The sequence below is a fragment of the Epinephelus fuscoguttatus genome, linkage group LG5, assembly GCF_011397635.1.
Source record: "Epinephelus fuscoguttatus linkage group LG5, E.fuscoguttatus.final_Chr_v1".
Classification (NCBI taxonomy): Eukaryota; Metazoa; Chordata; class Actinopteri; order Perciformes; family Serranidae; genus Epinephelus; species Epinephelus fuscoguttatus.
The window spans coordinates 31877606-31900109 of record NC_064756.1 but is presented as its reverse complement, the minus strand read 5'-3'; the positions used below and the strand labels follow the sequence as shown (position 1 = coordinate 31900109).

The 22504-nt window shown below is 39.7% G+C and overlaps 1 protein-coding gene across 2 annotated transcripts; it reads right to left on the bottom strand.

Annotated features, from left to right (window-relative positions):
- Window positions 1-1092: 1092 nt before the first annotated feature.
- urb1 (URB1 ribosome biogenesis homolog) lies at window positions 1093-17100 on the bottom strand. 2 transcript variants are annotated; one of them, XM_049576992.1, is made up of 39 exons: window positions 16847-17100; window positions 16515-16654; window positions 16277-16428; window positions 16046-16175; window positions 15857-15953; window positions 14438-14523; window positions 14227-14352; window positions 13991-14121; window positions 13711-13906; window positions 13465-13602; window positions 13173-13346; window positions 12948-13080; window positions 12708-12833; window positions 12467-12579; window positions 12239-12370; window positions 11483-11599; window positions 11199-11337; window positions 10948-11106; window positions 10502-10701; window positions 10171-10389; window positions 9903-10091; window positions 8928-9765; window positions 8606-8810; window positions 8342-8528; window positions 8209-8267; window positions 7921-8108; window positions 7692-7802; window positions 7548-7611; window positions 6925-7093; window positions 6240-6342; window positions 5984-6144; window positions 5780-5891; window positions 5413-5519; window positions 5011-5154; window positions 4774-4883; window positions 4437-4640; window positions 4059-4300; window positions 2507-3085; window positions 1093-1809 (listed from the first exon to the last, which is right to left on the bottom strand). In XM_049576992.1, the coding sequence occupies exons 1-39, from the start codon at window positions 16968-16970 to the stop codon at window positions 1619-1621; spliced, it is 6795 nt and encodes a 2264-aa protein (XP_049432949.1). In that variant the 5' UTR covers window positions 16971-17100; the 3' UTR covers window positions 1093-1618. The 2 variants fall into 2 exon arrangements, with proteins under 2 accessions (XP_049432949.1, XP_049432950.1); XM_049576993.1 differs by having other exon boundaries at window positions 12708-12830.
- Window positions 17101-22504: the final 5404 nt, after the last annotated feature.

Genomic DNA, 22504 nt, shown 5'->3' with positions numbered 1-22504 from the left:
TCTCGCGGTTCCACTCCGTGTGCGTCCGTCAACGTCTGATGTCACAGATAATGCTGCCTTCAGGATTATCGGAAGAATTACTTTGCTTTTTATTGACTAGGCAAGTAATGCAGGGTCAGCTTTGAAAATCAAACGACAACGACTACAGTAATACAAGTGCACCTCATTAGGCCCACTCATCAATTGCAATCAAAGCACTAGGACGCTATATTAGGTAGCCTATTTTCATTATTCATGTTGCCCTACCCATTTCATTTTCCTTCAGTATTTTTTTTTTCACCCTGTTGAATGGCTCTATTATGAACTCCTGTGGCCAAACCTGCACACTGCATGCATTTGCTGAAATATAGTCAGCAGAACTGACACGAGGAAAAACAACTTGAGCTGAGCAAACGTGGGCGAGGATAAGAGGCAGCTTTCCCTAAGCTTGCTGAAATACACAAGACCATCTTTAGAAAGAAGAATCAACAGCGATTTTGTTTTTCCATCATGGTGAAATCATTTTTCTCTACCAACTTTTTGGAATGAGGCAGCAGTGGTTCAGAATGAGATGATGGCCGTAATGGACAACTCAACTGCCACTATTTCCAACCAGTGGGAATACTATTATGATTACCTTGATCCTGTGATTGTGGATGAGAGCAAACTGAAATACAACAAATGTAAGTCTTCATGCTTTATAGAATGTCTTCTTGTGTTAATGAAAATGATGACAGCAATTTCCCTCTTACCTTTCAGACTCAATTGTTATAATATTTTGGATCATTCTGGCTGCTTTTGTGGGACTCCTCTTTCTCTGTTTGAATGTAATGTCTCGCAGTGAAAACTTCCCAAGGTAAGTGTGATGCATGCATCATCTAAATGAATGGAGGTAGAGGTAAGTGGATTTACTATAAATAAAATATATCTCTATCTATCTATCTATCTATCTATCTATCTATCTGTCTATCCACACACACACACACCATGGCCACACAGGCAAAAATAGGCTAAAGCTACAAAGTTCTACTTTAACCTGAAAACTTTCTTATTATTGTTGCAGGAGTCAAAGATCCAACATCAGTGGAAGTCAAAGAACATCAACAGCTTGACCTTGGGCTGAATCTGAACGAGTGCACTTTTAATGGATGTGAACAAAATGTTAATAATTAAGGTGATGGACACAAATTAAAAATCAGAATTGTGAAAACATGACTGTGATAAGAATGCCAGGGAAGCAGAGAAATTTTATATGAGAGATTTTGCTGCAGTGTGTAAGAGAAAGTTGCTGTTTTCTTTCCATTACACAGAACACCTACAAAGAGCAAGGCTGCTTTACCATTTATCACAATGTTATGTAACTATTATCCTTACCCCATGCTTTAAACTGCAATGTGTGTACATGTGAACACTATGTTCTAAAGGCCAAAATTTTTGCATACAAGTACACAAAGATTTAAAATTAGGTCAAGCAGGAACCATATGTAAAAAACATTAAAAACTTTGTAACAGATTTGTAAATCGATGTTTTATAACAGATAGTTATACAAAATATCTTAAGTCTTTTTACAAGAATCAAACAAAGCAGCAAAATGATCAAGTCTATTTCAGCGAACACAGTAGTGTTCAGATGTCATATTTAACTCTTCATGGTAATGATGTCATTACAGATGGATCTGATGGCTGTTTGAGTCAGTGATGATTTGGATGCTCTCTGTCTCTTACACTTGGCTCTGTTCACCAAACTGACATGAGACAGAAAAAGCTCTGCTGACGAGGCTCCGCTCCACAGCTCATGGATATATGATGACAACAGAAACAGCCCTGCTTCTGAAAAGGACAAAACAAGAGACTCAATCAATTTATATTACAACTGCTTACATCTGCGTTATCTTTAAAAATCAAGCATCTCCTCTAAGCGTAATGCAAATGTGGTGCACATAGTGCTATATAATTAAACAGATTTCTAGTAATGTGTTCAAGCAACATTTGGAACTACAATAAATGTTGCAAAGCTTAACAATGTCTTTCGCCATTTTCATAATACTCTGCTGAATTGGACAAAGTAAATGCTTTTCTTTTAATGTTATTTTGATAACAGAAACAAATCTGGATCTCTATCACATAGTGATAAACAGTCCTAGGACACATATCATATTTTCTTTATCAATGAATGTGATAGTTAATGAAAAAATAGCAAAAATGTTTAAAAAAATCCAGTTCCACATCAAAACATGATCACTTACTTGAAGCACAGTTAAACTTTTCACCAATGTTTACCACAGATTTAGCATCTGGGCCCTTAAATCATTTTACATCATACACGACTTGATGACATTCCCATCAAGTCAAATTTGGCACTCCTTTGTTTAAAGTTTGGGCCCCCCTGCTCTAAAAATCTAGATGACTCAAGTGTTTCAACACAACTGAGATATTTTAGTATTATGGAGTAGAGAGGTAAGTTTTTAAGCGAGGCACAGCCCTGACCGACTGGAATTGTTTGGTATACAATCTAGCAGGCTCTTACCACGTCTAGACTGATCATGTGTGGCCTCTGGCAGGCAGGCAGAGATGACTGTATGATGTAACTCTGGAAGGTGGCCTTGGGTCTCTAGTAAGCGTATCATAATCTCGGTAAAAAGCTGGAGGACTTGCACTCTTTCTGAAACGCTGGAGTGACACTGAGCTTCAAAGGCCTGATGGTAGAGTTGAAGAATGTCGGCTTTCATGACGGGATCAAGAAACACAACATTCATAATTTCTCTGTGTTTTAGCACTGCCTTTTGGACCCAGTGCAAGAACTCTTTTGTTCTGTTTTCATCACACGAGTCCTCCACCAAGCACCTCAGGGACCACTTGGTGAGCAGGTGTGCAGTATCAGTGGCCAACCAACTGGGATCCAGTTTGACTCTTGGCTGAGCCAGCTGGGGCTCAGAGAGGGGAAACACAGGCTCCCAGTGAACAAAGATACTGCTGAGGAAAAATTTACACTCTGTGAGGAGACTCTCTTCTTGTTTCTCAGCCTCAGCATCTTCTGCCAGGTTCTCTTTTTGCATGCAGGCCTGGGAAAAGGAGCCTTTACCTCGGGCCTTATCCTTCCCAATCCCTGGGGAGGAAGATGAACAAAACCATGTTTATTGCCAGTAAAGGTATAAGGAATGATTTACATACTGTGAAGTGGAACAAATATCTATTTCTCTACTGTTTGTAATGGAAAAACTAGTCCAGCATGTAATGCCATCACATGTTACAAATTGATACCTTTTAAGCCTCATTTCTATTCATTTCCCTACAGAGAGGAGAACACAGGGTCAACAACAGAGCAGACATCTTGGAGCGGTAATTGATAAGTGCTGCTGGTCAATTTTCTCATATGGTTGGCGTAATTGTAGGCCCTGAAAGCCTAATATCAATTATTCGGCATCATTTGTGGGAATAAAAGTAGCTTTTTGGCTCTAGGTTTATTTTTAAATTTTCAAATGCCTTGTAGGATCAGCTAGACATAATTTTAACGGAACGGAATTAATTGCAAACCAAGACTTGGTTTTTGGCTACAAATCAGTTACATTAGGGGAAAAAATGTGATAAATCAGAAAAATAGTTTCCCATTCTCCACTATTGACAATCTATAGTTAGCTATGATGTACTTATCAAAGCTACACAAGATCCCTGTTTTAGCAACAGTCTTGAAAAAAATAACGCATGTAAATCAAGTAATTAAAACTCAATTGCAAACATAGTTACAAAATGAAACATATTAAGTTTTCATGACGGTTAGTAGCATATGTTAAGACCTACACTGTTTGTGTCTGTCATGTTTATTTTGTTGAGTTTCAACCTGCATTTTTTTACTATGTAATTTAGGCACAGATCAATTTTGGCCTCTTTTGCTTCATTGTCTCCAGTTGCTTTGAAAACTTGCATTTCAAAAAGCTTACTCTAAGACTTCTTCTGCCACCATTCAATCTATTTCCATTTCCATTAGGTGTTTACCCTAGTTTGTTCATCCCTTTGACAGAAAGACAACCACAGCAGTATTTGTAAGACGTGCTCCGTGTGAACGTCTTTACAGCACTCACCCAGCAATTCCTTCACTTTGTGCTTTTCAGACAAAGCTTGTATCTGGGTTAAGAGGGCCGTGTTGTGGGACAGGGAGGCCCAACAGAGAAGCAGAGCGAGGGCTTCGGTACAAGAGAGAGGTTGTGGGTGGAATGTTAGCCGGTCAGCCTGTTTATTTACACTGAGTGCCGTCCCACGATGCTTCAGTATAGAGCAAAGAGTCTGTACAAATAGGCTGAGCTGAGCGGCCTTCACACGTAACCTGATGGGAGGAGAACAAACAAACACTGACATTCTTCACCAAAGGACAGCTATCATTTATATGTATTATTAAACTTAAATTTAAGTAAATGAAGAGTGACTTAAGTTAAACATATCTGAAAGTTACGGTACTTTACCTGAGGCGTCTGCTGATAGTTAATGCCACACACAGGAATTCGCTGATGAGTGGGAGTGGGAGGCACTTCACAGAGCTCTGAGATTTCTCTGTAGATGAGGAGTTCTTGGCTCCATCCACCTGCTTCTCTTTCTGCCCAAGGTTAGTAAACCACAACACATGGAGCAGATCTATGATGGCACTTAGCAGCTGCTGGTCTACACTCCTGAGGAAGAAGTACAGACTTATGTTGAAAACGAGAGACTGGCAAAAGAAATTATTGCAGTAATATATCAATTATCAAACTATTATCAAAATAAAGCGCCAAAGTTAAGACTGTACCTTCTTCTCCAGCTTACCTTTTTTCAGCCACCTGTATCATCCAGGTTAGGAGCCCACAGCTCTTGGTGAGGTTATAAGCTGCTCTGTTGACACGGGCAGCCTGGCACAAAACCCTGATAATCTGTGCCTTGTGGAGAGATACGAAGCAAATAAATGTACATTAGGTGAACCTCTATTTGTTTTACTTATGAAATGCATTTCAGAGCATTTTGACTTAACTGCTCATGTTCTGCATCATTGCGTACACTGCGTACCTGGGAATGTTCATCACACAGGGGGCTGCTGCTGAAGCCTAGAAGGGTCTGAAAGATGCCTTGTTGTTCACACAGTTCATAGCAGTGTCCATCACTTATCCCTTCTTCCAGCACACTCAAGATCCACTCACGTTCCATTTTATGCTGCAGAAATATTGGACAGTCAGTCAGTCAGTCAGTCATACTCTCACGGCTAACACTGTTTCATAAACACAGATAACATTAGTCCAAAAACAGCATGTGCTGAGCAAAACAAACAGATGAAGGTTAAATGTTGTTGACACAAGAAGAGTTTATTTGGACAATCATTTATTTATTTCAGGGTAGAATTTCCTTGACATGGTTAATGAATTGCAGTACAAGAAAAAAAACAATGTTGTCAGCATTATATATATAAAATACCTCCAAGTCAAAGCCATAGAATAGCTTGAAGAACTCTGGGACTCTCCTGAAATCCAAACTCTGATGGGACAGGAGAAACCTGTTTAACACCACGTACATGTGGTCCTCTGGGAAATAATGGAAAACAAGTAAAAGGGTCAGTGATCCTGAGGGCAAAGGAGGTCATGCAGCAGACAAAAGTAAAAAAAAAAAATGCCCTATATAGATATTCAACAGAGCAATCAAAAAGATAGAAATCTAAATGTTACTTTGTAATTATCCTTATCAGTTTGAAAAACATCTCATACAAATAAACAAATATTGTTACGTAAACACTATGGGTCCAATCACTCTGATCAGGGAATAACAAGTTTTCAGAGTTACACACCAGGTTTGAGCATCTGCTGAGCCACTTTGGCAATGTAAGTGGTCAGGACAAATGGAAGTCTTTGATTCTGCTGTCGAATTCCATTCTTCACTGTGTCCATCAAGTACAGCAGCTGTTTGATAAACTCAAGCTCATCAGTGTTTCTTGATGTTATTTCCACACATATTATTTAAATACTCACACGCCACCTCCCTCACACTTTACCTGTCTCTTCTCTCTAAACCGAGCACCCTCCAGGTGTTGGTAGAAGCAGCTCAGCACATGGTACCCTGCCGCTCTCACATTTGGGTCGTAGCTACTTAGAGCCATTACAGTTAGTCCAAGGGCATGACTGGATACAAACTTGAGGCAGTCAATCACACACTCTGTCACAAAGAAAAAGGAGAAAATGGCACAGTTATACAGCAGTGGTGACCTTAACTGATGAGGAGCAGTGACAACAGCAATGAAATATACTCACCTGGCTGCAGTATGGTGCTGAATAGAGGCAAAAGAAAACGGGGATCATACAAATCCCCAAGGTCCTTAACTGCATTGCTATTGTACAGTGGCTCCTTATCATCCTATCGAAGAGAAAAAATTAGACATTAAAAACTTATCCAATTAATAATTACATTTTCTTCACCTATCTCTTTTCTGTTATTTGCAAAAGTTTTTAGATATACACCTGTGAGATTTTTTAAAATATAAAGATATTTTTTGGGACTTTTTTTTGCCTTTATTTGATAGGACAGATTTTGTGTGAAGGATGGAGAGAGGGCTGTGGGTCACAATCGAGCCCGCGGCCACTGCGGCAAGGACGCAGCCTTTGTACATGAGGCGCCTGCTCTCTGAGATTTTTGCAGTCACTTGATCACAATGGAGGAGAACAGGATTTCAATTGCGATGATCAAAGTATTGAAAACAACATGTAAAACCATTTCCTCTGTATTGCTTGAAATCACAAGAGGTATTTCAAAAATATTGTTCTGTGATTAGGGTGAACTGACTTTTTAAAAGGTAACTTCTTATTCCCTGAATTTATAAAGCGTCTTTGTGTGCCTTGAAAAGCGCTATATAAGTATGTTGTATTATTATCATTATCATTATTATCGTCATTATCATTACTATTATTATTATCATTAACTATGAAATAAAATATTGACCTGCAGGATGATTCTGTGTTGCTGGGGAAAGTGCGCAATCGTGTAGAGCATCCTGTCAGTTTTCAGCAGGGCCAACAAGTCATCTGAGCTGGTTTGCTTCCACAGAGAAGCTCCAAGGCTTTTCCTGGTCTTGTGGTGCTCCACAGCTGCACGGCCCCACAAGAAGGATCTGCAGTCAAAAACACATATTTATTCATTCATTCATTTTCCATAACCACTCATTTTATTAAGGGTTGCGGGAGGTCTGGAGCTTATCCCAGCTGACAGTAGGGGAGAGGATGAGTATATCCTAGACAGGTTGCCAGACTATCACAGGGCTGATACATAGAGACAGACAACCATTCGCTCTCACATTCACACCTACAGCCAATTTAGAGTCACCAATTAACCAAACCTATGTGTCTTTGGATCATGGGAGGAAGCTAGAGTACACGGAGACACACTCCCCACTGACACAGGGAGAACATGCAGACTCCACACAGAGAGCAGGGTTGAACAAGGAACCCACTTGCTGTGAGGCACAATGCTAACCACTGCATAACCCTGCCGCCAAACACATATTTAGTGTTTTCAAAAAAGTGCACTTGTTGCATGTAAAAGATATAAACTTGAATGCAACTTACTGGAATTTCAGCAGACTGACATTGTTTCTTTCATATTCTTGTAGAAGCAGTAACAGCTTTTGATCTGCAAACCAAACCAAGGTGTAAGAGAACCAAAGGACAACAAACACATAAACACAAAAATACTTAGATTTCTTGTTTTACCTGAAGTACTCAGTGTTACTCCATATGCTCCCAAAAGTACAACAAAGTGATTGATGTTACAAACTGTTGAGCATTTCTTCACTAAACAGAGAAGTAGGGACACTAGTGCTTCTGAAATGACAACAAAACAAGCACATTTGTTTTTAGTAATAAAAAAAAAAAAATTAGAGACAAGGTTTCAGGTTTGTAATTTAATGTTTTTCTCTATTTTATTCTGATCCATACGTACCTTTAGCTTGACACCTACTAGGGTCTTCATCCGAGCCCAACATGGTGGGCAGGAACAGAGAATGGCTGCTGGTCATCATGTGAATGGTGGATAAAGGAATCAGATCCTTCTGGACTTCACTGCCACCATACATCACTTCCAACAGTTTGCTCAGTGTGTTCAGAAAGTGGTGATTTCTGTAGCGATATCTACAGTGGGAAAAAAAGGTCTTTTAGGTATCTGATTTGAAAAAAAAGACAATTTGATGTGACAACTTTCTAGTAGAATGGATTTGAAAATATATCTTACTTCAGTCCATTCTTGACAAAACTGTTCCATTCAGTTGCAGTGATGTCTTCAGCTGATGTCTGTGTAAAGAAGATATGTTATGAAATGCATTAAATAAAATCATAAAATGCATGTGTGAGTAAAATAAACCCACTAGGAGTCCTTGCAGTCTTTCCAGGATGCTCTGCTCTTGCTCTGACCGGGAAAAGGCCTCATCTTTAGAATGAGTGTAAGCAGTGATGAGGCACTTGAGGGCAGCGGTGGTGACAGACTTCCTCCAGGTTTCTTGTTCTTCTGGACAATCAGCCAGTTTCTCAGTAATAACATCAACTAGTTGCCATCTGAAAGAGAAAACAACATTTAGCTGTTACCTTGTGACACTGATAATTTACTTATAGTATTAAGCACTAATAAATACCTTTCAAAACTGTCCACTTTTTGAAGAGCATTGGGCAGATTGTTGATCAAGTCCCTGATGTCCTTGATGTTTGCAGAGAGCTTGATCAGACTGGCTAGTGTTTCAGCAAGCTGGGCTCCTGAGTCTTCTGTCAGGTTTCCCAGAACACACTGGGACAATCTGGCGAGCAGTGCTTGCTTCAAGGCCTTTAAAACCTCTTTCTGCACTATAACACACAGATATTGAGCATATCTAAGTTAATATAAAAGTTGAAATGAGAGAAAAATAGTGACATAAATCATGTATGCTTCAAGACAATAGAGGAGATGTTTTTAGTACGAACCATCTTTTGGCCTGGCAGGGTCTTCTCTATTTGCCATCTGTAGGTATGCTCTGATTAGTGGAAGGAATCTGTCTGTCTGGTCTGAGAGCTTCTCCATGTCTGCTGGCTCTAGGCACCACATCTCAAAGCAGAGGCGGTGTGTGGAGCAGTTCTGCAGCAGTAGACAGCTGATGGCTTGAGTGTCTGGGTGAGGCCACTGGAGACAGTGCAGCAGCACATCTGTGTGGATGAGTTTAGCACTGCCTGGCTCACTCGACAGAGTCTGCAGCAGGAAGGCCTCCAGCGCAGGGCTGGAACAGGACAGCAGCAGAGTGCTCAGGCCATGGAGGTGTGCCTGAGATAGAAAGTTAGCGTGGTCATGGGAAGAGTTAGCTTTAGACTCTGTGAGGATCTGCAGTGCTGCATGACCATAGGCACTAAGCTCAGCTTGTGTGCCCTCACTGCTGGGAAAGATTAGGCTCTCCTGGGGGAGAAGTAGCAACTTCGAAACCACTTCTCTCAGATTGCAGGAATCCATGTAGCTGTGCAGAGACAAGAGGGCCTGGAAAGGTCTGGACTGCTTTTTTGCAGGCTGGGACCCCTTCTCCACCAGTTCCTTGAGCACAGCTTTTTCTATTGCCCCCATGTAGCTACAGATAAGCTCCAGGTGACCAAGATCACAGAGAGTGGGGGCACTGGTCTTTAGCAAGGCCAGAATGTCATCATTCAGCTGAGCACACAGATGCTTTAGCCTGACAGGGTTCAGAGTGTGAGGAGGCAAAGCAGCCAGCTCCAGAGCCAGAAACCACTGCTCCAAACATGGATGCTTGAGTATGGAGCCAAGGGCAGAAACAAGGATCTAAAGACAGAGGGTGTCATATTAGAATATATAGTAGAATATAGAAGAATTAAACTTGCTAACGTTGGTCAAAGCTTCAACAAAGAAAATATTTCCATCAAATAAAAGTCATCGTAAAAGCTAAACTTTTTCCCAACCTGCTCTTTATTGGCTTCTACTGGGGATGACTCGTTTATTTCCAGGAAGAGGTCTGATCCTTCTTTGGAGTTCTCTGTTGCTGTTGGCTCAGAGTTTGTAGTCTCATGAAAGCCTTGTAGCTTGGTCACCAAATCCAGGAGTATTCCCATTAAGGTCCTCAAGGGAGCAGTTCCTATGTCTTTGGAGAACTGTGCAGAGGGATATGATGTGTGGTGTATATTTTAACCTAGCAATTTATTGAGTAGTAAGATTGTTTTGTGTTCTTACCGTGCCAACGTTTTCCACTGTGGATTTTATGTAGAGTAAGATCTGCTTGATTGCTACTGGAAAATCAGCCATGGACATGGAAGCTAGAGTTCCTTCTAAATTCTTCCTGAAGGTGTCCTCTAGTAAAGCGCTTGGTCCTTGGCTATACGCAGATTTCATCAGTGCAGTGAATGAAATGGGGGTTGACAATCCCTTTGAATGGCATTCAGAGGACTTGAACTGTAAAAAAAGAGAATGATTATTTTCTATACAAAGAAAATTACTATTACTTAAGATAATTATTAAGTGTGTCGCCCTTTGAGTTAAACAATATATTCCACCAACAACTGACCAGTTGCTCCTGGCACTGCTGTGGTAGCCACTTGGAGTAATACTGATGAAGGTGTATGATGGAGGGATGAGGAGAAGCAGAGAGTTCTGCAGATAAAAGCTCTTTATCATACTGCAGCAGAGCCAGACAGAGGGGGAGTGGCTCTCTCTGACAGTGCAGCACATCTGACAGCACCGCAGACAAGTACTCATAGACCACCCCTGAGATAGGAAAAGACAGATGGTTGTCAACATTACATCATACAACACAACTCGTTTTAAAATACTTAATTGGGTTGGAGAAACCACATTTCAAATTGCACTTTTGATGCAACAAATTATACAGTGTTAACCTGCAACAGAAATGATTTTTGGTGTGTGTAAACTCCATAGCCATTTTTGCAGTTTATGCATCGTTCCACTCTCAACATTTTGCTATTTGCCCCAATTTAGGCAGAAGTGCTTTACCCTTGTCTGCTGGCAGTTTGTTTCGGGCCTCCAGAGCAGCAGGTACCACCACACTGAAGGGGAAGGTCTGGATAATGAGGTCTTCACTCAGAGATGGGCCGAACTCCTCCATTTCACCTTCATTACCCTCCATAATGACATCCAGCATGTCTAAGACATCTACGAGACATTGTCAGATTGTACAAAATAGGTTTCACAGATATGCTTATGACAGAAAGAAATTGACTTTGATTCAGTCTGCAAATGCTTACCATCTATGTGTGAGACTGGGATACTAGCAGCGTCACCCTCTTGGCTACTCAGATTAGCCTGCAGATAAGCTGCCTCCTGGACCAGGCTGGCAACCTTATCTGTGTATGTGTGAGAATTGCACACAAGTTTCACCAGCACCTAAGGTGAGAGACCAGGAGTTCATTATCAATTATAACTCCCGTATCAGGATTCATAATGTCTTATTTTGTCTAACTAACAGGGTAACAATGTAACAGACAGGGGAATCGACATTTAAACAAAGATGTTACATAGATGAGCTTACTCTCTCCAAGAACTGAATGACAGTCTCCTGTTGGTTTGTCTCTACTCTTGCTAGCTGGTCGACCCAGAGCTCAAGCTCAGTCCAGGTGTACTCAAATACCCCACTGTCTTTTAGCACCTGAATACAAGGCAAGGAATAAAAATCAGCAAATTCTAGTTGAGAGAAAGTAGAGAGGAGTAAAGTTTTATATGAAACTTTTGCAGATAAATATTAACACTGGGACTTAGCCAATGCTGCTCTTATTTCAGTAACTTCATAAATATGCAGTTTTACCACAGTATCATTATGCTTGAGGCTCTTTCAAGTTATATGAACAAACAACTTTTTTTTAACTGTAAGGATTAAACTGTTCCCCGATGTAGCTGAAGAACTGCCAACATTTCATTTAGACATTATGCTCTGCGCTAAAATTAAATAATATTTCTCCAAGCTGTTCTCTGACTCTTGACATCGAGTCAAGAGTCAGAGAACAGGGATGAACTTGTGTTTATGTATTCAAAAAGTGTATTTGAGTTTTTGTTCTATTAATTTTTGTTGATAATGTGTCTTTGTAATGGAGAGAATTCCACCCACAGTCTGATTGCCCAAGTTGACTAATTTGGTGTATATTTGGGGTAAACAATGATCAAGTCGAATACCTGCCTTGTTGGAAGATATGCAGTTACTCATGATTTCTAAATACCGATGTCTCACATTTCATGCAGGCTGACAGCAAATGCACAGGAATTTTTTTTTTTTTTTAGAAATGTTCCTTACTTTTAGAACCAGCATCCGCGTGGAGGTTTTCAGATGGCTGCTGCTGCTGCTGCTGCTGCTGCTGACAAACATCTTGAGAAGGAGGTACAGTACTGACTTCTCTCCAGAAGATGATTCTGTATCTGCAACATCCTGGGAAGACACAGCAATATACAACACATCAGAAACAATGCTGATTACAGAGCAACACCTTTAAAGTAAATGAAATCAGTGGTGTAACTTCTTCACCTGTATGCGGAACCAGGAGAACTTGCTTGCAGGGAGGTCTAAGGCCAACTGCAGTATCTGATACTGCAAAACTGGGGGAACTTCTTCCCTCACTCCTTTCTCTGATACAATCCCTGGAGAGGTTAAAAAAAAATCTGCTTTGAAGGCTTTGTTGAAGAACCACCAGCATCATACTCAAAACATATGACTTATATATGGAGTCAATGATTTAACAAAAAAAGGACAAGAAAAAGAACATTACCTTTTAAGAGCTTGCTGAAGTCAAATTTACACTGGCCAACCAGATGTGGTACAACTTTCTGGTAAAGACATATGACCTGAAGAATCAGAGTCTTCAGTAGGATCACTTCAGCTGTCTCAGCAACTGCTAAACGTGCACACACCACACCAAAAACAGGCAAACAAATAAATGCTGGTCATCCCCTTTACTTTACAGGACTGATTTGAATAAACAATATATGTGTAATGTAAATCTTTTTACCAGGCACTTCGTTTTTATTATCTGTCTGTTCAACACTGCCTTCAGTTTTGATCGGCTTTTCTTCACCGTCCGTCTTTTCCTTCTTGCTAAGTGACTGCCACTTTGCAACAATACTCGTCATATCGGGCAAAATCTGGAACAGCAAGTGAAAAGTGGAGACTTGAGTTGTTGAATGTTGCATCAATACCATTTTTGAGTATTGAACGAGCACTTTCCTGACCTTACCTTGCTCAGTGTCTCCCTGTACTGCTGCACCAAATCCTCCATCATGTCACAAGTGTATACATCTGAGCTGTGACACTCAGACTTATCCAAGAGGTACTCTATATTCTTATTGGCTCTTTTTAAAATGAAATTCATCATGGACAGAGTTGTGAGCTGCACTGCTGTGTTGGCAAGCTGTTAAGACACAAGAGGAGAAACTAAGACAATGCATGACAACATATGTTACATTTTTAGTGTTTTGTAGTACTGCAGCAACAGCGCTGAGGAATTTGTGTGAGACTCAGTCACTTACACCAAGGCCCTGTGTGAAGAAGGCCTTGTTACAGACCGGAGGAAGAGATATCACCATGATCATGGACAGCAGACGGGGGAGAGGAATGACCTCATGAGTTTGGAAGACTGTGGAAATCTCTGGCTGGGCCTCGTAGATCTGACATATGAATTCAAAGAGAATCCTTATTTTCAAAAGTAGACAAGCTAGACATAAGCCAATATTGAAGAAGCCTCATAAAAATCAAAATTTACTGGCAGGTATTACCTTTTTAAGTAACTTGACATTGTCCTGCCAAGCACTTTTGAGGCGGGGGGTGTACGAATACTGAGTTTCCTGGAAGTATCTAGACAGCATGTCAGGACAAGCTTTCAGCACATTCACCACCAGCTCCATCACCAATTCATCCTCTGTGGCCTGCTTCTGCCCCACTAAAAACTGAAGCAAGACAATGTTGCCGGCCCTGGAAAAAAATGTTATAATCCTATAATCAGCATGAATAGTTTCCAGAAGAGTGCAAGGTAAACTCAAATACCTGATTTCTTACCTGCCAGCTGTGCCAAAGCTGGCATCATGAAAGCTGATGCCATGCTTACGAGAGCAACACAGGTCAAGAAGGAAACTGTGAACAAGCTCCCGAATGACAGATATCCCAGCATGCTCTGAGTCATCCAGCATCTTAAAGAAAACAAATTGCATTTAGACCCACAGGTTTAAAAGCAAATTTGGATAACAGAGCCTTAAAAAAAAATAAACAAAAAAACAAAACAGCAAATAACTCACCCTGTCGTCATCAGTGGTTGCATCCACAATCCCATTCCATTTATACAGAGATGCTATGTTGGCTAATACAGCAGGTGTGAAAAAACGCACTTTCTGCGTTTTACTTATGGCCTTGTTTAGCACAACCTACAGCAAGACAAATATCAGCAAACATAATTATTTAATCCATACATTGTTTTTTAAATGGAAAATTAAACTCCTGAGCACTTACCCTTGTCTTCAGTGTGGACAAAATCAGATTGACAATGGACATCCTCTCCTCCTTCAGACCTGTACTCAGGATCTCTGGCAGAAGTTCTGACACACCAAATTAACATGCCATCAACACACATCAGATAAGAGTACACTGTGTAAACATGAATACATATCTAATTATTAGGGATCTAAGCAGTGACACTCCGCTGCTGAAGCCCTGCTAAACATCTATATCTCTACAAGTTTTCATTCAATTGCTAACAAAATGGACACAGACATTCTTTGGATACTAGATATCATAAGTTTCAAAGGTGTTCAGATCAGTTTAACAGTGAGCTCTCAGTGATAATAGATATCTTGTTTTAATTTGTATTGTATGAACAGCATTTTCTATTTCATCTCATTTTTAAGTAAGTGTCACCAAATGTTGTCAGTACACCTGACACCGGCAGGATGATGTGAGATGTTTTTTTTCATAATTGCATCACCAATGTTTTAACTGTTGTTAGTGCTTTAAGCCTAAAAAAACAAAAAAAATTATGCTAGTTATGCATATGACATCAAGTTGTCAGAAGGTGTGTGAGAAGCCATGATTTCCTGGTCGTGCAGTAAGTCACCTGCTCTGGGGACACAGAGGTTCAAGGTTTGAGGTCCCCAGATTTGCAAGTACTGCACTTTCTAAGCAACTTTCCCTTAAGTCTTTGACAATATATCAGAAACTGGCAGATTAATGTGTGATGTTTTTTTCAGGATTGTATCCCCAACAGTTAAATTGTTGTGAATATTGTAAGTTTTGTGACCTCCCTCTCTCTGCCTTTTGCTTCTGAGGCTGGTTAGGCTTCCTGGCCTTGCACCTGGTCAGCAGTGTTGAAGAGGTTATCAGTAAACTACATGCCCCTGGGTAGAGCTCCTGTTTCTGCCCATCTGCTAGGAACTCTTGTGGTGACATATCCTCTGCCACTTTATTATTATCCAAACAAAAATTTCCAAGCTCCTGTAACAAATCTCTAATTTTCTCTGTAATTGAGTGGTAAGGTGGTTGTCTTTCAAAGCAAAGATTAGGAATTAAAATCCCACTTGTGCCATCCTGCCGGTGCAGGATGGCACATGCATTTCCAGGATAACTTTTGACACTTTTCACATAGTAGGACAATTTGTGTATAAATGAATAGACATGGGATGCATTCCAGAGCTTGAATAAATCAAACAAATAATACAAATGTAGTCCTGTTAAACATGATTTCACAGGAGGTCATAGGCTGCTTCAAGTGTTTCTCAAAGTAGATTTATATACATCAAGAGCATCAACATATAGCAATGACTGCCATGAATAAATTTAAAAAGTCTTGCTTCTTGTCAATTAAAAATGAAACAAGCATTCATATGCTTGCAATCTGCATGGACCCTGACAAATGCTGCTAGCAGCTATAATTACCTTTGATTTCTAATATCTGCCCAACTGTGGCATTATCTCCAGACACCAAAAAGGACAGCACAAACTGGATAAAAGCCATGCGGACATCAGGTCTTCCCTGGAGAAATGACACACAAGAATGTGAGTGTACATATCTACAAAACCCAATAAACATGCTGAAACCTGTAAAGGGCAAATGCAACACCACACCCTCTTATCCTTTCTCTTTGCCAGTGCAGAAAGAGCTTTATTGACATGGATCTGACTAAGAATCTCTCTGGCAGCTTCTGGACCCTGAGACACCATGGCAGACAGAAGACTGAGGCACTGACGGACAAACCTGTGTACAGTGGAAAAGACAACATAAGGGCCATGGGCAGAGGGCAATTTTCAAACTGTGCTGAGGATTGAAAGCCCTCCCACTGAGGTCATTACACCAACCTGTGATTCTCTGAATGGAAAGATCCCTGCAGAAGTTTCAAGTAGCTAGAAACAGTCTTTTTCACAATAGCATTGCCAACCATGTTGAAGTGGGACAGGTCACTGGCTGTCCTGAGAAGGATCATCTCCAAGCTCTCAAAAATCAGCATCATCTGTAGAGAAGCAGGATTTGATTACAGCTTTTACGTGTCAAACAACAAGTTGACAGTCAGTCCCGTCCACCGTGAAAAGTACCTACCTCACTCTCCATAAGCCTTTCTTTATCCAGCAATTTGAATATTTCTGCACACTCCATGGAGATTTTAATGTAACCTTCAACCACATCATACAGGTCAGAGCATGGCAGCTTCTTGGCGGTTGATATGAATGTCTCCAGTCCTGAAAGCGACAAATAACAAAAATTACCTAAAGCAAAACGTAGGAGAGCACAGAGGGCAGGGAAGATGGTTCTCAAATACTAACGTTAACTGCATCGTCGTGGATGGATGAATAGCTGCACGAATGGTTGAGTTACGAATATGACTTAGTGTCCCATCTGTGAGGTGTGTGTAACTCAAACTGAAAACTCACCTTTCATAGTTGTGTTTGGTTCTTTCAGCATAGCTTTGAATACAGTCCCATTGAACTCCGGAACTTCTTTTTTCACCGGAGAGTCAGACTCCGCCGAGTCTTGGTTTTGGCGCTTTTTACCCATTTTTTATACGCATAAGAAACAGATATTAGCGTCCTCTAGTTTTTCATTGATTGTTTTTTTTTTTTTAACTCCCTTGCCATGAAACGTGTGTCTCAGTAACCCACGTTGTTCTGTAAACAGCAAGCTGTCCAAAAAGATTGTCATCCGGTCGGAAACGTTTGCTGCTGCACTTAGTTCCGCATTGTTTCACGGAAACTTGACTGCCCTATTTTATTATTATTATTATTATTATCATAATATATAGAATTTTCATTGAAAAACCTTTTTTTTAACAATACATGCTGTAGCCATAACATAAATCTCAAGTCAGGAAAAAATAATTCGTTGAATTACAGAAATGTGCATAGAAAAAAACAATCGACAACAAAAATAACGTAAGCTAGGATACATATGAACCCACACAAGAGGTTTACATAAAAATATATACTACTGAAGAGTTTGCATAACCTCATAGTTTTATTTAGTTTTTATTACAAGTTTTTACATATATGTGATGGTGTTTAAAGATATATGCCTATTGCCTAGATTTGATTGTTTAAATGTAATAAAAGATGGTAACTTCTTCAAGAATTTCATTTTATGAATGTAAAAATGGGCTAAAATAATAAGCAAATAATGACATAATGTTCACTAAGGAAACTACAATTGATGGAATGCATGTATGTATGTATGTATGTATGTATGTATGTATGTATGTATGTATGTATTTTAACGTAAAATGTCCTTACCTTTACTGCCACATTCTTTAAAGTTTTATAGCTAAAGATGCACACAGCTACTGCATTACTTATAAAACTGTTCTGATCTATCCAACATAAAGCTGATTTCTTTTATAATCCATATTTAGACTTAAAAGCCTATTGGAAAGCTATTCTCTTGGGAAATTAGCAGGCAAAAATACACTGTGTTATGCATACAAAGAAGAGGTGAATTAATTTCAGCTTGAGCTCATCATTCCTCAGACCCCCTCTAACAAATGATATATAACATTTAGACCAGGTAGAGACCAGAACAGCTTTTGCACAAGAGACCTGAGTAAAAAAGAACATTTGCCATACAAAAGAAATGAAAATACAGACAACCACATAAACAAAAGCACATGCCATACAAAGTAACACAGCAAAGCAAAACAAACACATACAGCATCTGTGACGGTCACAGACATAAACAGATAAATTTGCAGGATGAAAAAGGGTGAGCAATATGTGCATAATAAGTAGTATTAGCATTAGTTGTTTTTGTCTCACAAGATGGTATGTTTTATTTATTTATTTGTTTGTTTGTTGTGTTATGCTTGACTATCATAATTAAGTGTCTACATTCTCTTTAAGTTATATAAAGATAACACAAACTCTCACACTCACATTCTGGCCTTTACTATTTAATAAAAAAAAAATCTGTTTCATTTTGTAAAGTTTTGACCGAAGAAATTATGGTCTCAGTGCAGTTCTCAGTTTTCAACATGCCATGTTCCAGTTTCATTCAATTACAGCATCATTTTGGGAAAACACACATTTTGCAGAGACCATGTAGACATAGTTGTGGTTTAGCTTTGTAGCCTATTTGAAGAGTATGTGGTTTACAACCAAAGTGCAGCCTCCTCTCAGTTATTCTTTTAACAAACCTTCGCAGGCACTGCCTAACCAGAAATCAAAGTTAATGTCAAACTTTACAGGGCCCAATGCTGTTCAATTAAACTTTTGAAAAGTTTTTTTGAAATATAAAATCTATTTTTGTCAAGTCAGGGTGATCTGCACATTGTAGTCTTACAGTTTGTTTTAGTATGTAATCATTTATTTACAACATTGTCACTAAGAGGAAAAATCAAGCAGCTCATCTGGTGATTGCACTCACTGCTTAATTAGAAATGTTTTGTAAAGTAGGTTGCATTATGTCTTATTAGGCTTATTAGACAAAAACTGTTTTTCCAAATGACACACATCTGCTTTCAGTGATATTATTTAGTGGCATAAACTTGAATAAGAAGCTTTTTTTTTTTACACTCAAAATAGAATGGCAGCATCAAGTGTATGTATTATGTGCTCTCCAGATAATTTACTCTATTAGTTGTCATTCAGCTGCATGGCCACCAAGGGGCATCTTTGGTTGGTTTGAGAACTTTGGAGTAACTTTGCAGTGAACATTGACTTGCGGGTAGATGGGCATACAGCAGCTGTACAGATTATGTAAGAGGTTTAAATAATCAAATGCAATCCAGTCAGACAGACACGGTGTGAATCACTATGGAGGCAGGTGCAACATTTTATTTGTTGTAAAGTTTAGTCACCATGGGGAGCCTCCAGATTCACTGTGTTAAGATGAAACCATGTAAAATCCACTGTGAGGCTAGGCCTGCAGGTAGTGTGCTATTGTCTGGATTGTTACTTAGGATTCTGGTGATTTGATTACAGCTCTCTTCTGCACATGCTGTAAAAGATATCTGTCTGTGTGGTGTGGAAAAAACCCAAACTACTACCCTTTTTAGAGTAAAGGTCCTAAATTAGGCAAATATGGCTCTGACTGTGATACACTCTAAATTATCTGCAATACGACAGGGCGTAGCATAGTAAAACTTCACTTTGAGTTCATGCTTCACTTTTCACAATTTAATTACACTGCTCCTGTTAATATGCAGTCATACAAACTCTTTCTTGGGACATAGAGTAGATGACTGGAACCCATTTATTAACTCCCAAACTCCCTGGTGTTGTGAAGCTTTGTTCAGTTTTTTTAATATGAAACTCCAGAAGTAATGAGAGCCATTCCTGCCTTGTCTCAAGTGAATCCCTGAAGTACAAAAAATGAAAGTGACCAGATTTGTTTTTTTTAATGAATGCTAAAACTTAATAGCATGGGCGTTCTGATGCAACTTAGCCAAAGAGTGATTGTCAGGTTGTTCACAGCTAAGGACTGAACAGAATATTTAGTGAATGAATTCCTGCAAGGCATGGCAAAACAGATTAGAATATTTCTTTAATCACAGTGCAGGGGATGTCAAACTGTGCTAGATAATATAAAAACAACCAAAATGAAAAAAGGAGCAAACTCTCATGTTGAAACTGAAATCTCTGGAAACTAATCATTAATGAAGAACTGAAATTAGACATCATATTTTTCTTACATGAGACCATTTACTTACAGCAGGCATCACAATTATTGGCAGTACTGTCCCTGTAACTGTGTTTATACAATGAGTGATGTGATCAGCTTGATACTTGTATTTTGGGTTTCTATGGAAACATGTTTACAAGCTTTAATGGGCAAAAAACACTTTATTTTCCTAATACTCTCTGCATGGTGTTGGGCAGTTGCGTTATAGTAATAATATTTCTTTTTCCAGTAAAAAAACCCCAACAAAACAGTAATTACTGATAAAATTTCAGTCATAATATTACAGTTACCCCAAAACCAAACAATTCGCTACAATGTCACTTTTGTTATCGCATCACTACTGACTTGAAATACAACATCACATCTGCTGACTCATTTTCATAATCGTCATGCTGTGCAGGCACGTCACAAAGCAGCAAGTTAGTTCTGAAGATGGAAACGTTTACCTTAGCAGCTAGAAATATTTCCATTACTTTGATTTTGTCAAGTGGAAAGATGACAAGAACACAATTAGTCGCACCAAAACTCTTTCCACTGAAAAAATAAATAAATAAATAATAATTTACATGCTAATTTAGTATTTGCTAAACGGTGATTAGGGTGATACGCAATTACCAATGTTATGGGGTGTAATGGAAAAGTAATGTAGTAAGTAGTGTAGCAAATTACTGCTGGCAGGGAGTAAAGTAATGTTATTACTTTTGAAAACATTCATGAGCAATATATTACATTTTTAGAGCAGCAAGCCCAACACTGGCCTGGACATACCTGCATTCATGTTCTGACTGAATGATTGACTGAAACACACTTTCATAACACCTGTTTCTTTAAGCTCCCCTCTGAAAAGTCCAGTCTACTCTGATTGGTCAGGATTTCTGGGTGTTCTATAGAGTGTACCAGTAAACCCGGAACTCCGTTAGCGCTTTTAGCACTTCCGGTTCTCTCGTCTAAAAGTCAATATGTTTTTTGAATGGGATTTTGGCAAAATGCCTCAAATAAGGTCAGTGGTTAACAAAAGCTTAAGCGAGTTTCAGGTTTTGTTCTACGACATAAAACATGTCAGTAAATACCCAACTTGTGAATTTTGAAGCTTTTACGTTGCTAAGGCGGTTGCTAAGGCGGTTGCTAACAAGTTGCTCAATACGACTACAAACCCTGTCGGGGACATTAAACATCATCACCCCCGAACAGGCGAGAGTGCTGGCAGTCCGCCATTACAGCTTCTTATTTAGCTTAAACAGTCCGATTTCCCCATTATACAATGTTTTTAAAATAAAGCGGCCGAAATCAGTTGAAAGCTTAGTGGCGGTGACGTAAAGAGTCATGCGACTGTGGAGTAGTCATGTAGTCTGTTAAAGCCTAACGTTAGCTTTTTACTTCTGGTGATCGCATTTAAGCTTCAAATGCGGTATGAAAGGTGTTCATATGTGAAGATTATCTCACTGAACAAAACCTGTAAGTATCATAAACGTGTGTTAGCCACAGAGCTTATTTTCTGACATAATCCAAAACACAATGCAAAAATCACATTCACTTTCTCTTCTGGGAACCAGCGCAATGCTAAACTTCCGGGTTTTGATGTCAGCCCTGGCACACTCTATATCTGCACTCTCTGTGTCTGTGCATGGCCCTGTCCAAATACCCGCATTTGCGCCCTTGTACCCAGGGCTGCCCCTGACCAAACTGGGGCCCTAAGCGAAATTTTATTTGGAGGCCCCCATCCCATATATCCCATATACGTATCATAGGTACAAAATGACCGTACAACAACTTGCCATTTAACTTGACAACCTTTACTGGCAATAACAAATGTACTGTAGATACAGTAGTTTGGCTGTATGAGTCAAATAAAATAAAAAATTCAACCTGAAATAAATAAATAAATATTAAATAAAAATAACTTCAAACTGAAATAAATAAATAAACAAATCTGAGTCACAAATAGCCATCAATTACTCATCAAAAGAAAGTAACTTCCACCACCTCAATCCCCCACCCTTGATTAAACACTGAAAATAAAATAAAAGAGGGAGACAGGTTTTTCCTATTTAATCTTATTTTGTTATATTTCTCCGTCTCCCCTCTCTGGGAGCATCCGACCTCCCGGCCCCACACATACCCCCGAGGCTCGGGTCTCCCCCTCCGTGGAGCCCACCCACCCTCCCATCCCTGCACATACTCCTAAGGCTCTTTTGGACGACATGTCGACAACTCTTCACCTGCTGCAGCTCTGCTAGTGCCTGCCGGTGCACCTCTCTTATTGTTCAGATGTCGAGTGCTGTCAATCATTGCAGCGACGCATGGGCGGTCAGGTCTCTTCTCTTCTTCCTCGAGCTGATTCCACGCGCGCCTCACGGTAGCGCATGTGCGCATCCATTGCACATATGCGCAAATGCGTCCCCTCGCGCAAAATGTGCCCCCCC

What these genes read in the sequence shown, in the direction of transcription:
- urb1 (XM_049576992.1), bottom strand. Translation starts at nt 16,970, where the DNA reads ATGGGTAAAAAGCGCCAAAACCAAGACTCGGCGGAGTCTGACTCTCCG. An exon ending in CAGTGGAAAACGTTGGCACG is followed by an intron (nt 10,092 to 10,170) that starts GTAAGAACACAA and finishes CCCTCTGCACAG; the next exon opens with TTCTCCAAAGACATAGGAAC. An exon ending in TAGTAGGTGTCAAGCTAAAG is followed by an intron (nt 7,803 to 7,920) that starts GTACGTATGGAT and finishes TTGTCATTTCAG; the next exon opens with AAGCACTAGTGTCCCTACTT.